Genomic DNA, 27,793 nt, shown 5'->3' with positions numbered 1-27,793 from the left:
TTTGGTAGTCCAGGAAAGGAGATTAGAACTTAGAAGAACAGCTACAGTTCCTTGTATACTAAAGTATATTGACTGTGCTAAATTCTGGTTAGAGAGGGGTGTGTTCTCCTGTACTGGGTTCTACTTGTGCTGAGTCTTCCCCTGCCCTTAGCCAAGCACAAACCTTGTGGGTTTACCAGTTTTTAGAGAATTTCCTCTTGCTTTTCACCTGAATAAAACCCAGAAGAAGTGGTCCTGAGAGAATTCAGTGCATCTCCTGAATGCTTTTTCTCCAACTATCCCTCCAAAGAGCAAGTCATCACATACCTATAGGTGTCTGCACTTTCAGCAGCAAGGGCTGTGCTGAATGAACACAAATTTTTTATTTCTACAAAGTTGAAATTTGGTAGCATCAGCATTTTGAATTCTGACAGGAAAATGATAACGACAAATTATTTTTATGGAAATACCTAAAGAACTACTGGGAAGAAAAAAAAAACCTGAAGAAAAAAAGCTACCTTTCTCTTTGGAAAGAGGCATTTCTAAATGCCATACATCTTTTCAGCAACTGAAAACATAATGATAGTAGAAAGTTTTCCTTTACCAGGTAAAGCTGCAGATAAACTTTGTATTTATACTAGCTGACAGATCTTTACCATCTTCCCAAAACAAACATAACTCCTAGCTATAATAACCCACAATAATCATCTTTGGCTGAACACAGAGATACGTGTCAGGAGGACAAGGTGGTGGCATTTGCTGATATTTCAGATACACTTGCTGTGACAGCCAGCTCAGTGGGGTTTGTCTCTTTAGGTGAATTTTCACCAAACATACACTTTCTAATACTGTCTGGAGCCTCTAATTCTATGAAAGAAATCTTAACTCAAGGCATGTACACTTCCTTTTAAAAAAAAAAAAAACAACTTAAAAAGAAAATTGCATATTACTGCTACACTAGGCAGCTTGTGATAGCCCAAGAGAAACCTTATTGACCAGAATAGATTTGTTCATAAAATCCAGGACAGCCTCACACAGCTGATGAAGCAGCTGGATGCTTATGCTAGTGCAGACCAAAGTTTCACATGGGGCATCATGAACAGTTTGAGTTCACTGAAGTAGAAGAGAATAGAAGAGAATAAGAAACAAACATCAAAACTTAGATAAGTTAGATCAGGTTTTCTCATGTACAAATGGAGGCAACTTCCTGAAGACTTTGAAATCTGTTTCACGACATTATCACTTCTTGAGTAGTCTTGGAATTCTTTGTTTCCACTTCACTTCAAAATATATCCCTGCTGGAGCATCTCCTCAGGCAAACATCCTGATTTCAACACACCAGCCAAAAAATATCTTTGAACTAATCTTTTCTATTGGCAGCTGAACAACTTCTGTTATGTTGGAAGGACAAATATTTTACCATGCCAGGTAAAATATTTTATACAAATATTTAATATTTTAAAGCCAAGACCTGACCTTGGTATCCAGAAATGTAATATGTATTTGCAAACTAAATTTTGAAAGCCAAATTCACTGTCTGCATCTCCACGTGCTCAATTCACACTTTGACATTTAGAAATAAACTAAGATTTGTAAAGACAAACACAAAAGTGAGGGCAATACACTTGCTCACATGAAGAAAGTATTTATTCTTCAGAATATCTACTCCTTACCTGACATGTCAGTTCAAGGATTTAATGCCCAAACAACATGCCATCTTATATAAAATTGCTAACCTTAACTGCTGTGTTTATGACAAAGCACCTAATTTTGTGATAGATTTAAGGTCTTAATATATTCATCCCTTTTTGTTTAAACAATAGACTGCAGCTCACAAGGGTCTGACATTTGTTATTTTTGGCAAAACACATGGGTTTATAGATGTTTGCTATGTGTAGTGAATTAAAATGCAAATCTCCTTAGTACAATGAAGGCATTTTGTACTCAGGGCTGAAAATTTACCCAAAGTACAAAAATAATTGAATAAACGGTTGCATTCCTAACTATTCACTGACTTCTGCTCTTTTCATTTATTTTCCTCATCCACACTATTACTAGAGGAATCATTTACTGAGAGCTCATTTCATTGTGAAGCTCAAAACCTTTAAGAAAGGAAGCAATTCCTTCCACCACTTTGAAAGACAACAGCTTGACGTTCTGTGTGTACTGCCTGAATTTAAAACTATTTAGTTTTTCTTCCAAAGGAAGGTTGTGACAAAGCTGTCTCAACATAACCCATCTTTTAATCACAAGTTATAATAATTGTGAGATAGGATATTCCTGGCCTGTTTCACCTGACTGTATTTAATAGAAAATGCATCACTCAGCCATGTCAGAAAAATGAGACTCCAGCTCCCCTCTTCCTGCAGTATCAAATTATCTGGTAATGCAAATAAAAACACAGCACATCACAGCTTGCAGCTCCAGCTTTGGGTTGCAGAATAATGGTATGAAACAATAGCTGGCATATTTAAATTTAGGATAGCTCCAGAAATAGCTAGTGCTAGGTACAGTAAAGAAATATTAATAGAACAGGCCAGTTATAGATCAGAGACCCTGTGATTTGGCATTATATACTTGCATATCAATGAAATACAATATCTAAGACATAGCTCTATTTTCTCATATGGAAAGAGCCTTTTTCAGTTAATTCAAACTCCAGTTCACCTCTGAATGGGGTCACAGTAAAAACTGCTTACCTTTCCACAGATTTATTTCTGTGTCCATGTATAGCTGATACTTCACACTGCTAAATCTCTTCCCTCTTCCCCCATTTTTACTCTTTCAACAGAGGCAGAACCAGTAGAGCAAGGAGCATTTGTGCAGGTTACTTGTCACCAGAGCCATCAAACCTGTTTACTGTGATCAGAATAATTATATCATTATCCATGTTGGTTCATTAATGATGAATGATGCAAAAGGAGATAAGAACTGAGCTGGACTCTCAGCCCTCCATTTGAATTTCCATCAAGGAAGCAAAGAGTTCCATGGCCAGTAAAACTCCTAAAATCGTGTTCCTGCGGATTTATGTCCTGTGCTTCAACTACCAGCTGCCCAAAAGCACAAACTCTCATTCCTCAGAGAGAAGAGAGTATTTCTGTGGGGATGATCTGGTGTCTACATGATTTCCCAGTAACTAATGATAGGACTGATGTCATAACTGACTTTTATTTAAGCAATTATGCTTAAGCTACAAGCATTTGAAGCTTTTGAAATGAAATCTAAGAGCTCATAACCAATTCTTTTCCACAGAAAGGTGGAAAATATTTCTACTTGAAGACTAAACTTTTACAGAGATAAAAAGAAAATCAAGTAGTGCACAGAAAGCTGAATATATATATAATTTCAGCAAAAAACTTATATCAATCATTCAAACAAATAAATTGCATTTTTTTCATAATTTGAAATACAAAACTTCAATCCAGACATCAAAAAGCTGATGATGATGGTCTCTAATTTAACTTTGGATCATTTTAGACATTTTGGTGTGTAAGATCAGCACAAAAAAATTCTCCAACAGCTACTCAGAAAAAAATACATCAGTGGACTTATTCCTAAAAGATGTCTCTGAGAGAGAGACTTACTCTCTTCATCACTTACTACAGTGTCTGGTGGATTGTGATTCTGTGATAAAAGCTTTTGCTATTTCACTTCCAATCTGTTGTCACTGTTGGCAGAATGGAAGCAGTTTTCCACTGAAGTCATCTTAGATCCTCCTGTTGCCAGTTATTTTTAAGATTCCATAAAAAACCTAACATTTTATATCTATATAGTAGCATTTCTCTCATTTATGTTATTTTATAACAGTATTAGAAATTCACATAATACAAATATGTCAGGGTATGTGTATGCATATTTTTATGTATAAAACTGACACACCTACAAGGTGACCAACATCCTCATACAGATATATAGCCCTCAGACAAACAGGCAGAGTTTCCCTCTATAACTAGAACTCTGAAATGAAATAAACCAATTTATAATCATCCTCCAAGCACATGAAAAGTTTCCCATAAATGTTGTCATTTGACCTTTTCAGAAAAGGTCACCAAAAGGCCATCGATCTCTCATTGGATTTCGATTACACACACTTTGAACCAAGGATCTTTACATTTACTGCTCTCATTTATCACAGAATGCTGATTACAAGAAACATCCAAATTCTGACATTTCAAAGGTCAGTTTGCAATTTTTAAAAATTCCCTTCCATTATTCATTTTATTGCCTGCTCTGCTCCACAAGTAATCCATTAGAAATACAAGTTTTCTTCTTGATCTAAACAATTTGTATCAGAAGCTCATATTTGAGTGGAATTAAAAAACACCTAAATGAAAGACAAATAATTATGCTGGTTACTCATCAGAGGAAAACTCTGCTCAAGATAAATATCTTTACATGTTATATAGCTGTAGAGGCAGTTGATTGGTTTTTTGGAAAGGAGGGGGTTGCTCTTGGTTTTCCTAATCATACTTTAGGTAAAAGGTGAGACAGCAAACTTGAAAACAAGTGGCGTATATAGTTTTGGTTTCTGACTTATCACATTGCCAGGTGTAATGTCAGCAGCATTACAATTCTCCAAACTCCCCAAGTCCTTCAAGATCATGCCTAGGCAACGTGGCAGGCATGTCTAATCAGCTCCTACATTCTGCTTCAACATTTCAGTGAAACACATTCTCTGTTTGAATGCTCATGAAATAAATGTCTTCTCAAATACGTTTTAGTCTGGGATTACTTGTCATTAGATTAAAAAAAATAATTTATCCAAAAATCTTAATTTTGGTGTTCTGCTGCAGTAATAAAGTCAAATAAATGTTCATAGTTCCTGAGCACTAACATGATGCTCAGATTATTATGGAAGGGGAACACTACCTGTGATTTTTCTTTTTTTCATGAGGTGCTTGCATCCCTTGCCAGCAGCAGTTCTGGAGTCTTGGTAGAAAGGTGCTTCTAACTGAGCTTGAAAAACCCACTGAACCATCTCATACAATTGTGATCAGGAACCCCAAGGCTTTTTGGTTTTTTTGCTGCACTTTTCATAGGTTGAGTTGGCCTGTGGTGTTACATCCTTATTTAGAGCGTTACACACTGAGGTGTATTTTGATATAAGAAATGGGATACTGGGGCTTTGCAGAGAAATTATATGCTTATTCCAGAGTAGCTGAATAAATACCAAACAAACAAAATTTGACAACCAAAGTAAATCTTACACCTCTGGCATTGCCACAGGACTGCAGTAACATATGCCATTTCCCTTTGGGATATTTGGTCTGTGTACTTCTAAATGCATAATGTGGATATACTCAGGTGTGACGTTATGACTTTTTGTGGGGGAACAGTTTATACACCAGCATTTTGTACTGGCTGCCAGCTGAGGTCCAGAATCACTTAAATATCTGTTCTAACACCATAGAAGATGGCCAGAACCATGACCAAAATGTGTATATATTCCTTCTGAACATACAGACACAGATTCAGGATCATTTGATATGCCCATATAACTCATCTACTACGGAGCAGGGAAGAAACCTCCCTGCATTAGTGAATTCCTACGTGTTAAAAATCAAAATGAGACAAAAGGGAAAACAACCACCCGTGGTTTTTATTCCCACAGCCCAGACTTTTTTTTGACTTGCATTTTCTGGAGAGCTGCAGAATGTCAGATGGCTGCTCTTGTTTAAACCAAGAGCTGAATCCCTCAGGTCCTTCAGATTTGAAAAATGAAAGAAAACACTTCTAATTACTTCCCTCTCCATTGCTTCCATGCCCTGCTCTGATTATGGCTTTTCCTGTTTCTAATTCAAATGAAAGAAGAAAGAGTTCTAAGCCACAGATGGCAGGATATCATACTCCATTTCATTACTCTTTTTAATAGAGATTAATAATATTCTAATATTCTCTCCTGTTTTAATGGGATATCACACTTCCTTATGTACCATGAGAAGCACCTTTGATAGTCTAAATTCCAACTAGTGCCATACAATCTTTTAGGAAGAGATTTTAGGAGGTTTTCTATTTTTGTTATGTACAAAAAAAAAAAAAAAAAGGAAAAAAAAATGAAAGAAGCTATATTTTCTATTTGCAGATAACATTTTATCCACACAGATTATCCAGGGTGTATTTTATAGATAATATTTTCTCAATCCTCATTCAGAAATATTTGGGATTTTTTTAGTGTTTGCAATGTTGCTTACATTGCTGTTAATCTCAGCCATATAAAAAAAGTCAGGCAAACACTAATGATTTATACCTTCATTACAGTGTACATTTGAGTAATGGATTTATTCAGAGCATTACAGCTCTTCATTATGCACTAGACTGAGTAGTTTGGATTTACTAGCAGCACTTGGATACTCTATGAAAAGTTAACTTTAGAATTGAATGCCTTAACTTACTTGCTGTGTTAAATGCAACTGAGTAAAAGGCACAACTCACATTTTAAACTATTTGAAAGGGCTGTTCAAAACTCACTGCAGCAGCACAATGCATTTCTTTTTATGTTCCAACTCAGCCCAGCTGATAAAATGAGTTAATTTGTGCTGCAGACACATCAACCCCCTTGCATTGAATTCTACATGAAAACTATTGTTGGCTGAGCGATTTTTTATTTTATGTACTGAACTGGTTCTGAGGTGTTCTCATTTACACGTTTGACAGGTCCTGGCTTTGATCTCTACATCAGGAGGAGTTCTTTGGCACACCTTGCCACAGAAGATGTATTACAAAACCAAAGCAGAACAGACATCTGAGTGTCAGCTCTGAAGGAGAGAAAGGAAACCATGCAGTGCTATGAAAAGGATGAAGTGCTCCAAAATTGCTGTGCTCTCCCAGCTATCTGATCTCCTTGCTTTGTTTCATTTCACCACTATCACAATTAATTGAGTTTGGACAATTTTAATGCCATGATCCAAGATACAAAGCTGTAAGATACAGCCAGCTACAGGTGGGGCAAAAATCCCAGTTTCCAAGTCGATACAGCAAAGGTCTCAGCTGAAATACAGGGGACTAGCAGCTATATAAAGCTCAAATGTGAGTTGTGCAATGTCTGGAACTGGACCTAATTTGTGAAAGTCAAAATTACCTCTCTTTCTTCTACTACAGAATCAGGCAGTGAAACTTGCTACACTGAACACTGACTATAAGAAAATACTTAAATTCTTATTCAATGGGTTGTCCCCCATTAATCCAGTCAGAACAGAATTTCTGATGACTTATTAAAACTGTATTTGATGCAAAAAACTAAGATTTTATACTGTATACTAAGAATATATACTATAGATTACACTGAAATAATATCCTCAAGAGGGAGAAATGAGCTGGACCCTCAGGAACATAATTTATTTTTACTATTTTAAAAATCCTTACTGGTCAAATAAAATCCCTGTGTTTTAGCATATATATATAAATTTAGACATTTTAGTAAGGTACTTTACAATCTGTGATAGGCCAAGTCTCTCAGGAAACCTTCACTCTGATACAAGTAGATAATTTGTTTTATCACAAAGAGGAATTCACCATGAACTACTAGGTGCTGTCAAAATGGCTCACTGTTTCTGACCAAATCCAATATGCTGTAATTTTGGGGTTGTTTTGTTTTGACCAAAGGTCTGACTCCTTATAACCTCTCTAATGATTGCATTCCTTTCACAGTGGCATTCACTTAAAATAGCACAACAAAATACCCCCTGTTAGAGAAGAAAAAGATTCTCACTCCTCTTGACCATAAATGAAGTCCTCATAAAAAGTTTCTGATAAGGAATCATGTTTCAAATCTTTCTTCCCAGCCAGAAGTCGGGATACAAATTCCAATTGCATTTAGGCACTGCTTCAGGACATGGAGAGTATTTTATTCAGCAAAACTCCTGCATGCTATTCAGGTTCAGTGCAGGAATTTTTTTATTTTAATTTTTTTTGCCAATTTGAGGATAGAAACTTTTTGTACTGGTTCAATACTTCTTGTGTAGCTAAGCATTTTTGAGGCAAGTACTCTCCCACTGTTCAATGCACTGTAAAGAGCCCACATGTGTAACAGGACTTGCCCACTATCACTTTAGCCAAGATATTTGCACTGTTTGTACCAGTAAACTCTCAGAGTCAGCATTAAATAAAGTACTTAAGAGATTATTGTGGAGGAGAGACTCTCACAATGCCAAAAGTGGACAGATTAAAAGACAGAACATGTCTTTCCAACTCAGCTGCTGTGTGAATTAGTCTTTACCCATCATACACTTTCTTGATGCATTGTTTTTTACAGATTCTCAGCAGACAGAAAAAGCTTTGATGGAAATATATATATATAACCAAGGTAACTTCAAAGTAATATGTAATATATATATATATATATAATTCAAGGTAACTTCAAGGTAATTTCAAGGTGGTTGAGCTTTGAGATATGAGAAGATTTTGGTTCCAGTAGGGAAATTCCAAAATTGTCTTTAATTGATCTCTTTCAGAATTTAAGTACCTAAGACACTGGGGATACCCATGGACTTTGTTTGAATGTCAGTGTGGGGTTTGGATCTGTGCTGGAAACTTTTTTGATAACAGAACCTATCTTCCCTCTTACATCTTCTTAAATGGAAAACATTGTAAGTATTGCTTTATTTAGTGATCTCTAGGAAATTAGTCTTTCAATAAAATGTTAAGTTCTTAGGCAATCGGTGCCCAAGAGTTTATTCAGTGACTACTGCTCACTGGGAAACCTGATTTCAGCATCTAACCAGGATAATCACAGTTGTTTTGAGGCAGGATTTACTCATGTTTACTTTTGAAAGGCCAGAAAGTGTTTCATACCCAATTTCAGAGGACTGTAAAGAGAAAAAATCAGACTGTGCATCAAGACAGGCTTTGTAAGCTTTTTGTCTTTTTTAAGTGAGGGAGAGAAAGGGGCTCCAGCACAGAAAATTACATGATCATGCAACCCCATTGTAGGCTCACAGATTCACAGGTTGCAGCAGATCCTGTGCTTCATATCTGCCCCTTGAGACTGGTGTCAGCCTTTAACAAGAGCTGTGAAAGATGGCTTAGCAGCAGGTTAATCTCATGAATTCTTATGCAGCCTGCTATTGTAAAGGAATAAATTTCAGCAGGCCTGAAATCAGAAGGGTGACTTAAATTACCTGGGTGTTTTTGTGTTTTGTTTATTTATTTCTGGCTGGAGAGTATGGTATTTCTTGTGGCTCAGCCTGGTTACTCCCTTCACTGAACACTGATTTCTAAATCCAGATACCCCACAAACAAGGCACACTCTGCACATCCTCCACAATGCCATCTCCCCTGCACAGTCTCTGTATCCTTTGTCTCTCAATTCTATTAAAGCTGGCAATAAACATCCCTGTCTTAGAGCCCCTCACAGCAGGAAGAAAGTGCCTGAGCTCAGCAGAGCAGTTTTCAGGAGCTGGTGAGCGTTCTCCAGCCAGCAGCATCTCCTGCTTGTGCAGCTCCTGTCCATTCCAAGGGCACTCAGGGGCTGCAGCACCACTGTGCTCCATTTTCACTGAAGGAATTGACACAAGAGCAGATTCACATGGTGCCACTTGCTGTTCTCACAGCCTTTGAATCATCAAGGCTCGAGTACAGGGGCTCATTTGCCAGGAAATTGGTAGAAAGGAAGTAAACTTTTCAGGTTTTTCCTGTATTCTGTGGTTTGATTCTAGTCAGTTTTGAAGGATTGGGGTTTTTTTTAAGGCTTCAAGGAGAGGAGGAACAGTAATCAGAATAAATAAAGATATCACAGCACCTTGCTTATGAATGTATTACAGCAGTCACGAGCACAAAGATTGTTCTGGAATATATGGGGGGTGGAAATGAACCACAGTATTTCTCTCATGTCTAAAAATTTCCTCCCTAGTCAGCATCTTTAAGGAATAGTATCTTCACCAAAATAAAAACCTTCTGTTTTTATTTTGATTCTGTTTATCTTTGATTCTGTTATCAAGGAATCTCACTCTAAAACCATAGTTGACATTCAGTGCTGTCAAACCAAGAAAGGAATGTAGCCAATCAGCTTTCTGAATCAGTAGCATAATAAGGACCAAGGTATAATTAGCTAACATTCAAAATCGATAGCTGGTACATGTTTGAGCAACTTATGCCATAGTAATTCAAGGGGGAAAAAAAAATAAGTTTGCTCAGATTTATGCTCTGAATGAAGCAAACTGCTGAAGAGCTGCAGAGTGTGAGTTGTTCATGGACCAAGACCAGACAGGCAAATTTTAACCAAAATAAATGAGAGGCATTCATTCATTCAGAAGCAGGATTTAGAATGGAAACAACGACAAGGCCTTGGAGCATTGGCACTGTAACTAGTAGAGCTCAATATGGCACTGATGGGACCAAATTCTACCAGGGCACACTTTGGCAGCATTAGCCAAAATTAAAACCTCCATAAGATGGTCAGAGTAGTCACTGGACTGACTTAAGCACTTGCATTTTTATTATGTTGCAGGAGTTCTTGCTGGAGTGTGTGCAGTGTTTGCTCCTGCGGATTGCCAGGGTGAAAGAGAAAGAAGCTGGCAACAATTCTGTTTCCCCATTGTCTCCAAAAGACCCATCAGGATCTCTAAGACCCAAAGTTGCCATTTTAGAGGAGCAGGTGTAAAAACTCTACACCAGCTTACCTGGAATCCACACAACTGGATGCATCTGCCTTCATCTTTCCTTACTCATTCCTCTTGCTCGCTTGTCTCTTACTGTAGATATTTTTGTTTCTTTCTTCACTGACTCTCAAAATAGTCAAGAGCGTATTCCAGTCTCAAATACTTATTTTCAAAATAACCTTGAGGAGGAAAAAAAAAGAAACACTGGTGTTTTGTGGATGGAGACTTTTAAAACTTTTCACAATAGTTTTGCATAGAGTGGATTCAGTGAGCTCACTCTCATGTGATTGACTCATTATTTCCCATCAGTTCCATCAGTGAAAATGATTTCCAATATTTCTCAGAAAAAAAAATACAGTGTCAGTAGGGCACAGTCAAACACAATGGCTGTGAGCAGCTCAATAGACTGAATTACTCTTGCACAATTCTCTTTGCCCTGCAAAGAGACATTCTGCACATCAATTAGGTTCGGCAAGCATTCCGTTTAAAGTCAAGAGCTGGAAGAATAATGAATTTCTTTGAAGTCTGATGACAGCCTAGGCAACAGCCCAAGTAGAAAGAGAAACAAACTGGAAAACTCATTTACATAAGAAATTGTACCAGCTGACCTTTTATTAGATCTGATCTAGTGGAAGGTATCACTCTATGAATTCATCATTCTCACAAGCAATTCCTCATTTAATAAGGGCTATTTGCTGCAAATTATGGCACTGGGCTCAATAACTCCCTAGTAAGGGTCAGTGAAAACAGAAATTATGAATGCAATGGACAACTGCAGAGTACTCAGGTCCAGTGAATTTCACACCTCATCTATATTTAGTGTTAATTTGCAAAAGGAAATATCTGCTTGCTACCAGGAAATACCTGAACACCATTTGCTAAAATCTCTCTGTGAACCTTCAGTAGTTTTTGGTTTTTGATTTTGCACAAAGCCACCCAAAACACTGAATTGAAGATGTATAGATGTGTAGTCACATATTTCTGGTTTTTACAGGTGCCACAGGAGTCTCAAACAACAACTTTTATTAGGGACACTGGTGTACAGCTTTCCAAGAAAATTTAAGTAGGGAAGATGCCAGAGATGGTAAGAAATATGTATGTAGAAGGTTTGCACTGACACTCTTCAGCATTTGGAAGGAATAGCACAAAGATACAGGAAGAAACAAAGGTGAGTAAACTGAGCAGCAAATTTAGGGGAAATCTGAAGAAGCAAGGCATGGGAGTGACAAGGAATAATTAGACTCAATACAAAATATTGTGTTGAAGTTACTGGGGAACAAAAGCACCTGGTAACAGTAAAACAGAAACACTTTATTTCCAAGATTGTCAAAACATACCTTTTTGCAGCAATCTCCTTGTGGGTCTTTACCATGTTAAGTTGCAAAGTGAGCAGATATTTCTTCTGTGATTTCACTGCAGCTTTCAGTGGCCTTAAAATGAAATTATTTTTTCTTCACAATACCATCATTCTATGACTATACCAACAACTTCAACTGAAAACACTTTTCCAAATCAGCTGCCAAATCCAAAATGCCATTGTCAATAAAGGATGAAACCAATGATATGCAGAAAGACTCCACAACTCAGTAAAGCTGTAAGGTAGATACGTATTTATCCGGCACCAGGCACATGCAGGATCATTCCCAAAGGCACATGCACTGAAAGCAATGGCTGTTCCCCTTTTATTCTCTACAATCTAGGATTACACAAGATGCCTGATACATTTTCATTCCCTAGCCCCGCCTAGCCTCACTTTGTATGGTAATTAGCTCCAGGTGCTGTCTGTGCTTGTGCCTGCCCAGTTTAGGGATCATTGGTGGTCTTTGATGAAGGCTTCCAAGCTCTTCTTCACATCTGAACTCTTCACCTTTCCTCTTCACACGTGCTCCCTGCTCCCTTGGTCAGAGTCCAAGCTGCAAGACTAGTCCTGGCCAGTTGTGGGATCTAAGCAATCCTTCCTATCTCAGTCTCTGCATTCCTGTCTCACTTCATCCTGTCTTGAGGTTACAACTCCTTCCTCATCAAAGAGTGCTGCGTTCTTTCACGCTGTTTTGCCAGCACAGCAGATGTCCATCTGCTTTTGAAAGCACAGCAGAGGTCACAGAGACAATACACGTTTTCTACCAAGCAGAATTCATTGTAAAGATAATACACATTTCCAAGTTAGCTATCCCTAATCAATTAATGGCTAAACTTCTAACTCCTTTGCCTTGCCATCTAGCACTGGCTTGTTTCTCCAAGAAAAAGGGCTTCCTAATAAATGTGCCAACTCTTGAGAAAAATTAATTTACATTTTTTCAAAACAGTTGCATGTTGAACACTTATATTTTTCCCAATCGGTTTATATTATCTTGACAATAAATCACAGTCATTAATGAGTATTTCTGAAACAAAAACAAAAACAAAAAAACAACTTTTGAGCATGTTTATAGTATAGCACATACAGGTAAATAGGAATAACATTTGCTCTTGTTTTTAGTTTTCAGATTACAGAGCACTTGGTAATAGAAAACATTATTAGTGCTGAGGATTTTCTTGCTTTTCAGCTTGAGGGATCTGTTCATCCTGCTTCTTTCTGGGAGACTGTGTGTAACCTTTTTTTCCTTGGGCTTTCTTTGAAGGGAGAGTGAAGAAAGTTTTGATACACCAGGAATACACTTTTCTATCATGCCTCCAACATGGAATAATTGTAAGTGAGATGAATCCTCGTTTCATGGGGGTGCAGTATTTATTTGCTATTGCAAATAGTCCTGAGTTGCAGTGCAAGATGTAACCAAAAGTTTAGATTTTATTACCAGCTGTTGAAACCAGGTGTGGCAGTGTTCTTTATCTCTTCCATGACCCATGCTCCCTCCAGGGGGATTCTCTTCTGTTCATGGGCCACTGAGTCTCATTACATGACTAATAAAATCCATCATCCCAGTGTGAGATGCTCCAACCAGGGGGAGGAGCCAAGCATTCCTGGACAGAATCTGAGATTTGGAACACCACAGCAGCCTTTCTCCACTGGATTCCCAAAGGAAGACCAGACCCATCTACACCACTGGACCTTCAGAGGAAAACTCCACCCTTCTACAGGATCACTGCTTCAGCAGAACCACATCTGTCACTGCAGGAGGACTGCAGCCACCATTTAATGGGACTGCTACCAACACCCTGACCAACAGGCTGTCACCTTGTGTTTTGACTTTGTCAGTGATCTGGGTTTTTTTGTACTACTGCATTTTATTTTAATTTTCCTAGTAAAGAACTGTTATTCCTATTCCCTTATATTTCCCTGAGAGTCCCTTGATTTCAAGATTATAATAATTCTGAGGTGGGGTGTTTACATTTTTCCATTTCAAGGGAGGTTCCTGCCTTCCTCAGCAGACACCTGTCTTTTCAAACCAAGACACCTATGTAATACTCAATTCCCTTTCTGAATGTTATGATGCTATTTGCCATTAGTCTTCAGCTGAACTATACCAACATCACATCACTAATCTTCACCCCATCCTGTGATTTTCTACGTACAGTAAAGCAGTTTGTTTTGAATTTATTAAAAGCACTTGTAGATCCAGATATTGTTTTTGTTAAATAAAATAATAATAATATTTATTTTTAATATTTATTAATAAGAATAACAAGTTTATGAAAGTATTTATATCTATTTTATATTCACACCTTGCTATGTGTCTTTTCCAGAATTCAAATGAAAGTGGCAAGATCAGTTACCCTGCAAACTCATCCAGACCAGTTGCCAGTTATTTGTCATAACCAATTCCATTTTGAGACTAAACAGATGAGAAATAAAGTAATAAAATAATATGAGTGGTCAGAAATGTTCCATCTGCTAAGCCAGAGGTTCTGGAAAAACATCCCAGAAAAAAAACTCTTTCTACAGAAAACTGGTCACTCATCTGAAAGCCCAAAACTGCCAGAATGTTTTCTTGAACAACTAGCACAAATTGTTTTTAGGATTCCTAGGAAAACTTAGGAAAGTTTGGGTTAATATTCAGATCTGCCTTCCAATAAAAGAGTTGATAAACTGGCAACCTGGATACATAAGCACACATCTGTATTTATTATGTACATTTATATACATTTTACAGCTGCTTCAACCAAAAGGCAGAGAGCTGAATCCTGCAATCATATGGACCAGTCATTCCAGCCAGTGGAACCAGACATGAGGGCACTCTTTGACTACAGTTTCCATTAATAAAACTGCACCTATTGCAGATGCCAGCACAGACAGAGTGCTCAGAGCTGTTAATAAATACACTGAATTAGAAAATGTCTCCATACGAACAATGCATCTGAGCTAGACAGATTAGAGGATCAAGTTTCCCACTGCAGCAGTTCATATTATGGTGACACAGAAATGTCAAGGATAACAGAAGTTACTACTGAAGCATTGGAAAAACTGAATATAAAAACCATGACTTTAAAGCAAAAGAAAAAAAAAAAATAGATTCACAAATCAAATTAAGCAAGACACTGAAGAAGTAAATAAATTCTGAGTAAAAATTATTCAACTGTATTGGCAAAACTCATTAAAAGGTCAGGTCTCAAATCATTCTGTGTGACACACCAAAACCAGGGGATACATTTCCTAACCTGCTGAAAGGGGCATTTAGGATAAATTTAATCAATTTACCTCTTAGCAATTCTGAGCTTTCTGGAAGTATGCTTGCATCTAGTAAAAGCTGCAGAATGTTTCTCTGTGAGAAATCTTGTTACTCATCTTGCTTTCAAAGGACTGGAGGTGGCATGGGGGGTCTTCATCAGAGAGGTCTTCATGTAAAACAAACTAAATTGTCCATAGAAACACAGAAACCTCCTGTTTTAAAACCTCATCTCAAATCCTAAAATTACTTTCCTGTTTGTTTTCATTGTCTTTAGTGCAAAACTAGTATTTGCTCTGTTTTGCAATTATTTTTTAGTAATAACAAACTATAAAATGAATTGCACATTCATTAAATGACCACATAGGAAGTAAAGAAGTCTCCTGTTTTGCCAGCATCCTCTGTGTAATGGAAAGCAAATCCTGCATGGATTATTCTTCTTGTTGGTTATTGCACCCATGGGGCTGGAGAAACACTTGTGACCTTCAGGACACTAAAGATACTCGATGTCAAACCCAGAGAAAAGGTAAATTCGCTGCTGATGTGGAAAAGTGGATGAAAAATTGCAGTTAATAGAGTCAATTCCCTCTGAATCAGTCCCTTTGCACTTGCAAATGTTTTTCTGTCAGGTAAAAGAATGAACTCTAGTCTACAATAAATCATGAGATGCCTGTTACCTTCTTGAGGGTCAAGTGTTTCTGTTTGTATGGGCAAGTTGGAAAGAAGTTTTATTTTTAAATGCATCTCTGTAGCCCCTCATCTACACCACCAGCACAGTCTCAGAGCTCAATTTACCAACCAAAGGTATCAGCACTGTCTCTCAGAAGCCCCCTTTAAAATTCAGAGCCCAGCTTGAAAACTGAGGTTTTGCCACCAATATTTTATATTACTTTGGGGAATTACATCCCTCAAGAAAATAAAATATAAACATAGCCTTTATAAGTTCCTGCAGTAAAGTCAAATGATAAAAATACTTCCTTACCATCTTTTTCATACACATAAACAACTATTTCCAGTTCTCCTTTGACACAGGCAATGCCTGAAGCCCACCAGCTGTAATTCTGCCAGACCTCTGAACTGTGCCCTCTGGCTTGGTGAGTCAGCACCTGCTATTAAAGGTAAAGAATTACATATGAGGTTGATTTCTTTAAAGTCTGAAAAGGAGATGGGGTGAGGGGGTAGCTGGGAATTTGGGATTCATGTGTGGTCTCTTTTTATTTTGCTTATGTTTGATTTGGTTTGGTTTTGTTTGCTTGCTTTGCAGGGGGCTCTTGTTTTTATTTCCACATAATAAAAAAATTTCTGTTTTTACCTAGAAATGATGTCTCTGGGCTCCCTGGTCTTTTTGTTTATTTATCTTTGATTAAAGAGCATGTGCAGCATCAGACAAGAAAGGGGAGAAAGAAACTGGAAAAAGTGAAACTTTCCCAAGAAAATACAATGAACAGGCATTTAGAATGCAGATATTTCTGAGCCACCCTGCTGAGCACCATTAAATTCACCTTTATGCTGCAAATCCACCTGACTGAACCACAAAAGGAGTTGCTGTCGTACCCAAGCCTCTGAAACCTGGCCTAATGACCAGTATTTATATTTTAAGTCTTTGGAAGGCATAAACCAAACTTACTTGATGATATATATGCAAATGTGCTATCAAATACTACTGCCTTTTAGATTACAAAGCACTTATTTTCCTGTGGTGTTTTCCACACAATCTAGCCTCAAATAAAGACATCAGTAATTTTGACTTGATTACACTATAATTATTCAAATATCTTTTAATTTCATACGCTGGACTAATTATTATATCTGTTGTTATCATTAAAAGAGATTGTTACAGATAATGTATCTCATATATTCCCCCTAATTGAAAAATGCAGTTCTTGAACAATAACAGTTGTTACAAAAACAGCAATTCTGTTTAAAGGCTGCCCTGGCAGTACAGCTGGAATTATTGCAAACAAACTACAGTGAGGCACCACAATTAACAGCAGAGCTGAGGGACAAGCTGATGACAATTGACTTGGGGCTTTTGCCAAATTTCTATTTCTTCACAATGATCCAATAGACAGCTTTGCCAGGGAGCACCCAATGCTTATTTACTTATAAAATCTGTAATACCCAGGTGTTATCCAAAATAAATTCAGTGTACTTGTCTTGTACTAAAGACTCTCCAGATTCAGGCCCCCCAGAAATCATGAGTAGAGGGGCAGGATCACTTCCCTCGACCTGCTGGCAATGCTTCTCTCCCTAATGCAATGCAATCATCTTCTCTATTAAAAGTTGTGCTTTCTCCCCATGACCTTTCCCTCTTGGAGGATTCTTGATGGATATGGAAAGTGAAGAGGGATAGAGCAATTCACCAGAAAAATTGCCTTTGGACAGATGACGGCGGGAGTTGTTTGTTCACAGATCTCCCCCAAAATTGCAAGAAGAACCAAGAGGGAAAATGTCAGGCAAAAAAGCATCCATGGAAAATAAGAGAGAACTGGGACAAAGGTTTAAAAATGGAGACTGGGACAATACAAGAAATTGCAGAAAAGGAGAGAAGGGAATAAGAGAAGGGGAATGTTAATAGTGAGAAAAAGAACCACTGAGCAGAGGAAAACCAAACAATAGTCAGACATAAAAGTGCAGATGCATGAATTTCAGATTTTCCAAACACCAACACAGCTCTGAGAAAGAAGTTCAGGTGCTATGTACCAGAATAAAGAGGATGGAAATACCAGATGAAATGATGAACACTGTGAATATGGAGTGGCATTAAGACTGAAAGCTCTTCAGGGGAAAGACTGCCTTTTTATTGTGTGCTTTAGCAGGAGTCAGGAGGATTTTTAGCATAACTCCTTTCTCCAAGTGCTACTTCAGTACAAAAAATTAATAACAATAACAGTCAAAATAATTCATAAGACTAATGACTTTACAAATTATCTTGTGCAGTTCTCAAGGGTAAGTGCTCCTTTCCCTCAACTCACTCCCCAAAATTCACCAGTGAATGTAGCTACTTCCCTTGACAGCTCATCTTATCTCTCTCTATTCCTTATTTCAGCTTGAATTATGGACCAATTAATATACTTTCTGCCTTATAAGTAGAGCCACAGTCAGCTCTGTGCTGAAGCTGACTGCATGTTGCATTGAATTTGTAATGAACACCCTTCTGGCTGGCACTCAGCACTGCTTTTCCAAAGCAAAGTAGTTTGGATAGGTAAATAACAAATGCTGGATTTGTCAGATGTCTGGAACACTGGCATTCTGTCATGGATATTGCAGTGTCTGATTACCACCCTACAGTGTTAATATCTCTTTTTAAATGTATGCTCTCAAGAAAATGAGTTTCCCTATGATCACATTTGATCATTAACTTACACTTACAAGCGTGGACCAGCTCCAGCACAGTCTACTCACTCTTCCTTCACACTGATGGTCTTCTTTTCCAACACACACGTTGGGCTGATGTTTCAGCAGGACCAAAACAGCAGAGAATGAGGGCCCAGCGAGTGTTACCTGGTCTGGCTGCAGATTTAAGCCACGCTCTGAGCCGTGGGGATGCAAATCCACTCTGGGCTGGAAGGATCCATGGCTTCCAGCACATGTCAACAGTCCCACCTCCACCAGACCCACCAGTGTCTCCAGCAGCCTGCCAACATCCACCCAGGAGCACTCACTCATTCTCTGGCAGTCAGATGTCAGTGGAACAAGGATATGGTCCCACACATCCACTATCCACAGCGTCTGTCCGTGTTTTACCCATCTCATGCTGCGAGAAAAGGGAAAATTGGATGAATTTATTTAATTGGAATGTTGGAAGCCTTTTGTTATCCTTCTGCAAGCTCCTTTTAGATTCCTGCTGTCTCGTTTTCTAAGTGAAAACATTCTTAAGCTGCAATTTCTCAATAGAAAAAAAAAAAAAAAACAAACCACCAAACACCAGAGCATATCATCACCTTCCCTTGCACCACTTTCGAAGTAAAGGAAGTGGACCAGCAAGGATTTCTCTTTCTTTACAGAAGTCATGCCCCTATGTGAATGTCTTCCCAAAAGCCAGTTGTCAAAGAGCACTGTTGTATTTCATCAGTGCAATTTTCACTTCTGTAGATGAAATTACTGTAATTGAAATAGAATTCATGCAGATTAAAAGGCAGGTAGGCTGATATTTCCCAGGATCCTTCTTCATAGTTCTCTCCATCCTCCACCCTTGTTATCTATTGACTAAGATGTAAGATTCAAGGGGAAAATGGAAATTTGTTTTTCCAAAAATAAGGTTTTTTGTTTGCTTTTGCATTTTCTAAGATTGCAGCCTCTCAATTCTTGAAAAACAGGTGGATACATTTGAAGAGAATCAGGGAAGAGAAACTAATTCCTGTCAGCTTTGTACTGGTCTGCTGCTATTTCACCTTTCTGCTAACTGTGACACCAGCACAGAGATACTTAGAGGGTTTAGGGGTTTTTGGCAAAGCTAGAAGAGAAAAAATAAAATTATTTTTATTTTAAAAAAATTTAAATAGCTATATTTCATCAACTCTATTTATCAGCAGAAGCAGAAACAATAGATGGGACATCCATGTGTAGACAGAGCTTCCTTTACAGAAGTGACTTGAGGAGATTTAAGGAATGTCACTGTGATGAAGTTCTGTTGCCACCTCCGCTGTTCTGGGGCCAGTGCCACCACAAGTGGGCTTTGGAACTTAATGTACATGCTTTTAAGTCACAAATTCATTATTTCAAAGTAAAACCTCACCACTATCTCTAATGAATGCATTTTTGTGCTAACAGCAGATTCACTGCAATACTATTAACATTTACTTGTGTGCAAACTGATCCTGTCTCAGCATATTTGAATGAGCAAGGCTACCCTGTAACTGCAGTTTTGTTATAAATCTAATAAATAATAATGCAAGATGAAATTACATTTGCTCTTTATGCTGTCATACCACATCAATTTCATATGGAATGATTTGTCTGCCCTCAAATGAGAGCAGCACTCATCAAGCTGCTCTCCAGTTTTTCCCTTTTGTGCTTCTAAGTAGTATTCCCTAATACTGTTGGGAGAGCTAAAAATGGGGTTGGGGGGGGAAGTGTGTTGCCTAGGAGGCAAAATATCTTCAATGTTCATAAAAAAATAAGTGAAAACAGCAAATCTGCATCAACTTTCCTTAAATAACAGCAGGGTGCCAAGGCAGGCAGCAGCACTCAGAGACAGCTGGGCCTTGTTGGGAAGGGAGGGGAGAGAGACAAAAACCAAAATCAGCATTCCTCAGCACTGATAGGATTAATTTTGCACATTGTAAACATCTCTAAACAGGTCCTACAGCACAGGACACAAAAATATTTCCTACACCAGGAGCTGGTAGCACTTTTACCTGTCAGGTAACTACAGCTAAGGCAGGCTGACACCTCAAGGGGAACCTTTCAGCAAGAGGGAGGAATGCATCTGTTTGAGGAACATTCTCAACACTGGATCTGCTTCCTCGCTTCCAAAACCACCTTCTGATGCAAGCCTCCAGTTCATGATTGATCTGACACCAGGTCCCAGCTGTCCCTGACAGCCTCCCACGTGTCCTGGAGGCAGTGAGCAGCCCCTGTCTGCTCTTCAGAGGCTCGGCAATTAACAATTCATTTGATCATGCAATATTAACAGCTGTAATAACAGTGGTAACCCCAGCAGCTGCCACGTGGATGACAGCAAAAGAAACAAAAACAAAAGGCAACACTAGAAAAACAATTCAAAGGAGCTGGTTTCTTCAGGGAAGTGCAAGTTGGTTGTCCAGGGATGAACACAGGGATAAAGAAGCAGAGAGGCAGGGCCCAGAGGAGCGGCCTCCCCACATCAGTTCTGGGCTGAAAAGTGGTTTGACTTCCCTGGCAGCATTCAAAACACCTGAATGTGGCACTTGGGGACATGGTTTAGTGGTGGCATTGCCAGTGTTGGGTTAAGTGTTGGATGATGTTGTAGTTGATAGCCTGAAATGTATCTTTTCCCATCTTTCAGTTGCGATTTCCCCTCAGCTTCTCTTTCTCCTAATTGTTTACCTGGCGTCAAGTTCCCATGGTTACTGAAGTTTCTCTCCTCAGCCCCACGGCGAGGCCGGATAGAGTAAAGAGAGGACCCCGCTGGCATTTCCAGCTGCTTGAAGTTTCTTTAGCCCAGGAAAGCACGGGGTTGGGAGAAGAGAGACCCTTCTTTCCAACACGGAAGTTTGTAACTCTGTTTTTCCTGTCCCAGAATGCCTCTGAGCTATGGAAGCTGTGAGGGCATGCTCACCTTCCCTTTCTTTCCCCCCTGTGCTGCCAGGAAACCAGGCCCCTCCTCTCTCCTCCTCTGCCCCTCTGTGGAGAATACTCCTACACCTTTGTGGGCATTTGAAGAAATTGGTGTCTGTTATTTCTTATCTTAGTGTGTGTAACCTTGATTTGTAGAAAGTTTGTAAGATGTACTAACTGAGAAAAATAATTGGTTCTTTCTCTGATGTTCCCTGCCTCCGAGAAACCCTGTTAAAAGAGACCCCCCCAGACCCCAAATCCTTGGTCTCTCGTCCATTGGATTCCCCTTCACAGAAATAAACTGTGGAATGCAAACCAGAGAGAGTCCCCCCCTGATTTCTTTACTCGCTCTATAGACTTGAATTCTTGAAGAAAATCAGTGAATCTCACAAACATATGCTGGCTCGAAACTCGAGTGAAGAGAAACCTCATCACTGAGCTAGCCGGGCCACACTCGAGAAGATCGAGTCAGGATTTGATGACCTCAGGAGGTTTTCTAGCCTTTTTGTTTCTGAGTCATTCTCTTCCATGACCCTTAAGCAAAAATCACAAGAAGGGACTGAATGCACCACATTTGGATATAAAGGCCTCACTGATCCCCCAGATTTCTATTGCAATGGCACTAGCATTTTCCTTTCTGGCTTTGGCAAAGGTTTTAATAAACTATTGATCAGACAGGATGTTTTTGGTACTTATCTCTTCAGGTTGAAACAGCCAGAGGCCTGAATTTGGAAAGAAGTGGTCGACTGTTTTCCAAACCCAGAAATGCTGGGAACAAGTGGGATCAACACCTTAGTTAACAGGAGACATAGATACAGGGGGGCTATTTTTACATATAGGACCACTGCAGGTATTTTTTCAACACACAGATGTCCAGTTCCCTCAGCCCACTGCAGGCATTCTCACCTTGTTTCACATCCTGAAATACTGGAAATTATCCATGCAGGCCAAACTGAACACAAGTGATCTGCATTGCAGGTAAAAGGCATGTTTCAGAAGAAAAAGTTCGAGTTGGTTGGCTAAATAACCTGACTTAAATACTTGTCTCCAAAGAGATGCTTATTCCTGTTGATATTTGCATGGTGATAGCTGGGGTTTAAGATTTAATCTGTCTGAAATAAAGTGAATAAATTGGGTGATAAATCTTTAAAAATCAAGCTGCAACTCCTATCTCTCTTTTATCCTTCCTTTGGGACTCAATGCTGTTTGATTGCCCTTTTCTCTCTATTCCATATTATACTAAAATCATTATGATGATTGCTATAATCTGTGTAGCCCTAATTGTAAAAAAAGCCTCCTCAATAAATCTTTTCTGCTTTGTTTCTGCCAGGTTCTGTAGTGGCTTCAGGACATGCAGGAGAGGACAGTCTCAAGCAACGCCCAGCCTGTGAGATCACTTTTCCCATCCCATTCCTGTTCTAGTTCTGGTGGAGTCAAGGAGCCAGATTATCACCTGTGGTGAAGGATTTTTTAGAGAAAAGTTACACATGCAAATGACAGGAAGGAAAATGGCCTGAGCCAAGGGAGCAACAACCATCTGTGAAAAGCCTACAGAGGTTATTCATGACTTCACTAAAATTTATGGGGAACACCAGTTTCCTGTTGCCTGGGAAAGAAGAAAAAGGTAGGAGGACTTCTAAAATACAGTATATATTTCAGTTGGAATGAACTAGGTATATCAAAAAAATAGAGAGTTTCAGAAAGGGAAATCTCAGAATTCTGAAAAAGTTAGTTCAGATTCATTTAAATAAAAGAGACAGAAGGGGTCCCACTGAGTCCTGCAGTAGTGCTGCTTAGCCAAAGCATTCAAAATTCAAATCAGACCATTAAAAGCGAAAAGATAAAGAATAATGCACAGCAATGACTTTTGTTCACTGCTTTAGCTTTGCTCAACAGATTTAAAATATACTTAAAACCCTAATATTCCATTATCTCTTAAGTTACTACTTTTCTATAGTGAATATGCTTTCCTAACCATAACTGGGATGTGGTAGAAAGTTTAGCTTGAGTGACAATGACAAGCTTATAACTACAAACATAAGATGCTGTGTATACAGCCAGTGCATGCATTTTATCAGGAAATAGGGGGCTGTATACACCTCTCTCTCTCCTTTTCTCAACAGATACGTCAGCTGTGCTGTCCCTAAACAGGAGAATCAAACAAGTAAATAATCTGTTTAATTTAGTAATGCCTGAAGCTTTAATGTGTGAGATTAAAAGACTTGATTTCTGAGTATTAGGAGAGTTTCAAATAAGTAGGACAACTCTGCAAGCCTCTGAGTTGGTTTTACTCTTCCTGACTAGCTTTAATTAGTCTCTGCAGTCACTGAGCCATGATTGCTGCACTGTGGGTAAAACAGCAAGTGCCTTTTGCCTCACCCTGTGTGGGGAAAGAGCCTGTGCAGTAGAGGAGTCCATAAACATGCAGTGGGCTTAAAAAGCAGGAAATGTGTGCTGCAATCTTGCTGAATGAGTTGAAAAGCAGGGCTGTGCAATTGGTCTGTGCTGCCTGCCCCAAACATAGTGTGCTCAAATTCCAAGGAAGATTATTAAATAAAGTGATTTCCTGAATAATCATTCCCAAAAGAGGAATCTGCAGCAGCTGCATCTCAGAAATCTGCTGGCAGAAATCTGCCAGTTAGGTACACACCCTTTTTGTGCACTGAATGCCAAGTGAGCCATCACCTTTACATTCCTCAGTAACCTATACAGGGCAAGAGGAGGATGGGGTTTTTAAGTATTTTCAGAGTTTTGTAAAAATTCCAGCATTATGGACTAATCCCTCTTGGCCACAACTGTGGAAAAGCTTCGCCTGAAAATCCACCAGAAATTCAACCTATCCATCCCAAAAGTCATTCAAGTGTATTCTTGTAGCACGCTGTCTCTCACCAAAGATGATTAGTTTAAACAAAACTTTGTGCCAAAGCAACTACAAAGTTTCCAGTTTAGACCAGTTCTGTGTCTGAAGGCTTAAAATGCAAGCATAACAACCTGAAAAAACAGGCCTTTAAGGTCTTGCACATGTAAATTAGTCATAAGTATAAAAAAAAACTCACCTAGGGAGGACTAATTTTTCTTTGCCTTCATATATTTTATTAATCAGAGCCAGTTTAGCAGGGAAGCACTTTCAGAAAGCACATCAGTCAGCAGATCTGACACTGCCTCTCAGTGAAAGGCCAGCTGATGTCATGTTGCAGATTAACCCCTTGTATCACAAGCAAGAAGCTCTCTCACTGGAAAGTGGTCAGGGAATTAAAGGCTGAAGTTCAAAACCCAGGTGTCCTACTCTGCATCCTCAGGAGGTCTGTGTTTCCAGGTGGGACACATCACACTTGTGTCACTCAACAGGAGTGGCATCAGTGCTGGCTAAACTTAAAAATATCAGTAAAACAACAACTGCTCCATTTCCTCCTTCAAGAACTAGCCTCACTGCTTCTTCCATGCTTCCACCTCACAAGAGTTTGAAAGAAGTTAGTGTTTGAGCTCTGAATTTGGATAGATCTGAATTTGGATTCCAGTGCTCATATTTGCTGAAATAAACACTAAGTGGCCCATGGCTTATTAGCCACCAAAATCCAGCAGCAGCAGGCACAGGAATGTGGGTAGGTCAGTATTAAATTTAATTTTATTGCATTTTCCTGGGTTTCCAGAAGCATTTCACTCACATAAACGCTGCCTTCAGTAGCCTACGAAAGGGAGAGTTAGAAACACAATTTTAAGAGATTTAAAATATTTATACAGTGTGGTTTCATGATTACAATAAAACCTATTGCACTTTTGGGGCATCTCCATTGTTGAGATCTTCCAGTTCTATGAGGACTTCTCCATTATTAACAGGAGGTTGGCAAGAAATTTATTTTTTTTAAACACTATGAGCAAATCGTTGAAGCAAGCTCATACAGCCCTAGAAGGATTTGTGTTTGCTCTTCTAGACACTGTTTGAATCTTGTCCCCAAAGATGACATGGTTTTCTCCTTACTCACTTCTTCTGGCTGTAAAGCTAAATTTGTGTAGCTTACTCAGGAATGGAGTGAAAGAGAACATAGAAGCAGAATCTGCTGCAAAGGATTCAAGTCTCTGCAGGGCTATACAACTTCTCTCCATTCCTCAGCATGCATTTTTTAACATCACAGACTCCCAGAAGCTTTGACAAATTGGCAGGCATATTTTAAGGGGATTAGGGAGGGAAAAAATAATTTGTATCACCTTTTCACTGCTCTAGGAGTAAGGTTTTTTCTTCCTGTGGTTTCTGCTAATTGTGACTCAAACATATACATATATACATGTACACACACACATTTGTGGGGATTATTTGTTTGATTGGTTACAGTTTTTGCCTAAGAGTTGTAAAGGGTGGGTAATCAACTGTTCTTGTACCCAGAAGTGGTGTCTCAGCCTGCAGCATTTCAGCCTGAAATTTCCAGCACCAAATGAACCTTTTGATTTTGTATGAGGTGGGCAGCACCAAGAACAAATCGACAGACTTGTTTACCTATCTTTCCAAAAAAGCAGCTTCTAATTAATCATTAAGTGGAAATACAGAGGTGTCTTGTCTGGCATTGATTATTAACATCAGGAAATGACTGTATGGGGTAGAAAGCATCTGGTTTTGAGCTGCAGACTACTAAGAACTGACTTGCTTCCTATGGACACAGCATTAAGCAACTCCTGTTTCTCACAGGAGGCAAAGGTGCTGAACCCAACTGTGCCAAGTGTTTTGAGAGCCATGAGTGACAATGACTGCAGCTCTCCATGAACAGGGATTAAGCAAAGTCATGGCTTCCCTAAAAAACTGCTTCTGTTTATAAGGACATTGGAGGTATTTCAGCCATGTGTATCAAATCCAGCTGCTTTCTTCAGCAAAAACACACCGTACCTCCACAATTATTTTTAAAATTCCATTTCTTAAAACGTTAGCTTCTGATCAGAGCATATAAAATGACTTGATTTAATTTAAACCCAAAGGAAACCTCAAGAGCTCAGCATTCCTGTGGCCAAAATCAACACCATGGCACCATCTTCTGGGCACTTTATAAAGCAAGTTCTGAGAAAACCAACACTGCCCACAGGTACAGGCTGCTTCTTCCATCCCTGAGCTCAGACGGAAGCACCGTGTCAAATACGGTTTTAAAATCTGAAATTCATCATATCCAGCTGTTTGGGAAACTATTTTACAAGTTCAACAGCAGGTTTAGTAGGAGAATTTATATACGTTTTTAGTACACTTGTATCACAAAAAAAAAAAAGTCCTAAAAAATATATAAAATAAAAAGCAATCCTCAAACCGTGCAGGTAATGTGACTCTCCACAGGATCCTCAATGTGAATCCTAAATGAGAAATATGGATATATGTCCTACCTTCAGGAGTAAAACCACTACTGTCATGAAGGTTTTTTTGTTTTAGCAGAGAAAAATTAATCCAATTTCTTACTCATCTTTTGATGCTGGTTTTAACCACAAAACCATATGTGGCTTGAAACTCCTGACACAGTGACACACTACATCTATCTATCTATCCAAAATGCCCCAAAATCTTATTTTTACAAGGCCAGCAGAAGAAGAGTAAGAAAAGTAGGATACTTTTACATTTAAATTGGTCTGGCTCTTCCATTTGGGTCAGCAGTTCTTTTCATACACAACTTTTCAGCTAGCAGAAGGAACCATTGTACTTGGAATTCCATAAAAAACTTGCCTGTTATCTGCTTGTTCATTTTGTGTCTTTTCTATCCCTGAATGTTTTGTCAGCAAGTCTGTGAAGACACGAAGAAAGTAATTTCTATATTCACAGGTTTTACACTTTAGGTTGAGGAGCAGGTTAGGAGTGCACACAATTACAGAGGAGGAGGAGCAGAAAAATCTGTTTAAAAACTCCCAAAGACCACACCATAAAGATTGAAGTTCCCTGTAAAATAATCTAGGCACCACAGCAATTGAGGCTACAGATGAAGCAGCAATGGTTGGCACGCCTGGGATTTCATGCAACAGTTCTTCCTTGTATTTGTCTGTCTTGTCCCTGTGGTCAGGGACTCAGATAAAGTCAATTCTGCTCTGGCACCCTGGTATTCCCCCTCTGGGCTATGGGGAAGTCACTCTTGGATCAAAGCCACAGGTATAAAACTCACCAGCTCTGCAGAGTGCTGGCCAAACAAATGACTGAACAGTGTGAAGGGGCATCTCACACCATTTTTCAGGGACAATAGACCTGAAAACTACATTTCATTTGCTCTTGGTGAGAAGGTTTCTGAACAGGGAGAAAAGCATCCTGCCTGGCAATTCCAGGCTATTGTAGCAGATGTCACTGAAAATAATCTCCTACAGCTCTGCATTCACCTGCAGTTCTTCTGACACTGCTGC

The 27,793-nt window shown here is 38.9% G+C and overlaps 1 protein-coding gene across 19 annotated transcripts in view; it reads right to left on the bottom strand.

The window, feature by feature from the left end:
- LOC111931902 (uncharacterized) overlaps positions 1-21,469 on the bottom strand; it is a 37,666-nt gene extending 16,197 nt beyond the window's left edge. For 5 of the 19 annotated variants that reach the window (XM_086897006.1, XM_086897010.1, XM_086897007.1 and 2 more), the window contains exons 1-6: positions 21,209-21,469; positions 18,545-18,935; positions 16,161-16,287; positions 11,912-12,651; positions 10,596-10,753; positions 2,679-2,838 (exon numbers count right to left, since the gene is read on the bottom strand). In XM_086897006.1, the coding sequence (XP_086753132.1) occupies positions 12,596-12,651; positions 16,161-16,287; positions 18,545-18,934 (573 nt within the window). In that variant the 5' untranslated portion in view covers position 18,935; positions 21,209-21,469 and the 3' untranslated portion in view covers positions 2,679-2,838; positions 10,596-10,753; positions 11,912-12,595. Of the gene's footprint in view, positions 1-2,678; positions 2,839-10,595; positions 10,754-11,911; positions 12,959-14,237; positions 14,348-16,160; positions 16,288-18,544; positions 18,936-21,208 lie in introns of all 19 variants that reach the window. The other 14 variants (XM_086897001.1, XM_086897002.1, XM_086897004.1 and 11 more) reach the window with 8 other exon arrangements.
- Positions 21,470-27,793: the final 6,324 nt, after the last annotated feature.

The sequence above is a fragment of the Cyanistes caeruleus genome, chromosome 7 (assembly GCF_971803275.1).
Source record: "Cyanistes caeruleus chromosome 7, bCyaCae1.hap1.1, whole genome shotgun sequence".
NCBI classification, from domain to species: domain Eukaryota; kingdom Metazoa; phylum Chordata; class Aves; order Passeriformes; family Paridae; genus Cyanistes; species Cyanistes caeruleus.
This window is presented reverse-complemented; position numbering and strand designations above follow the sequence as displayed.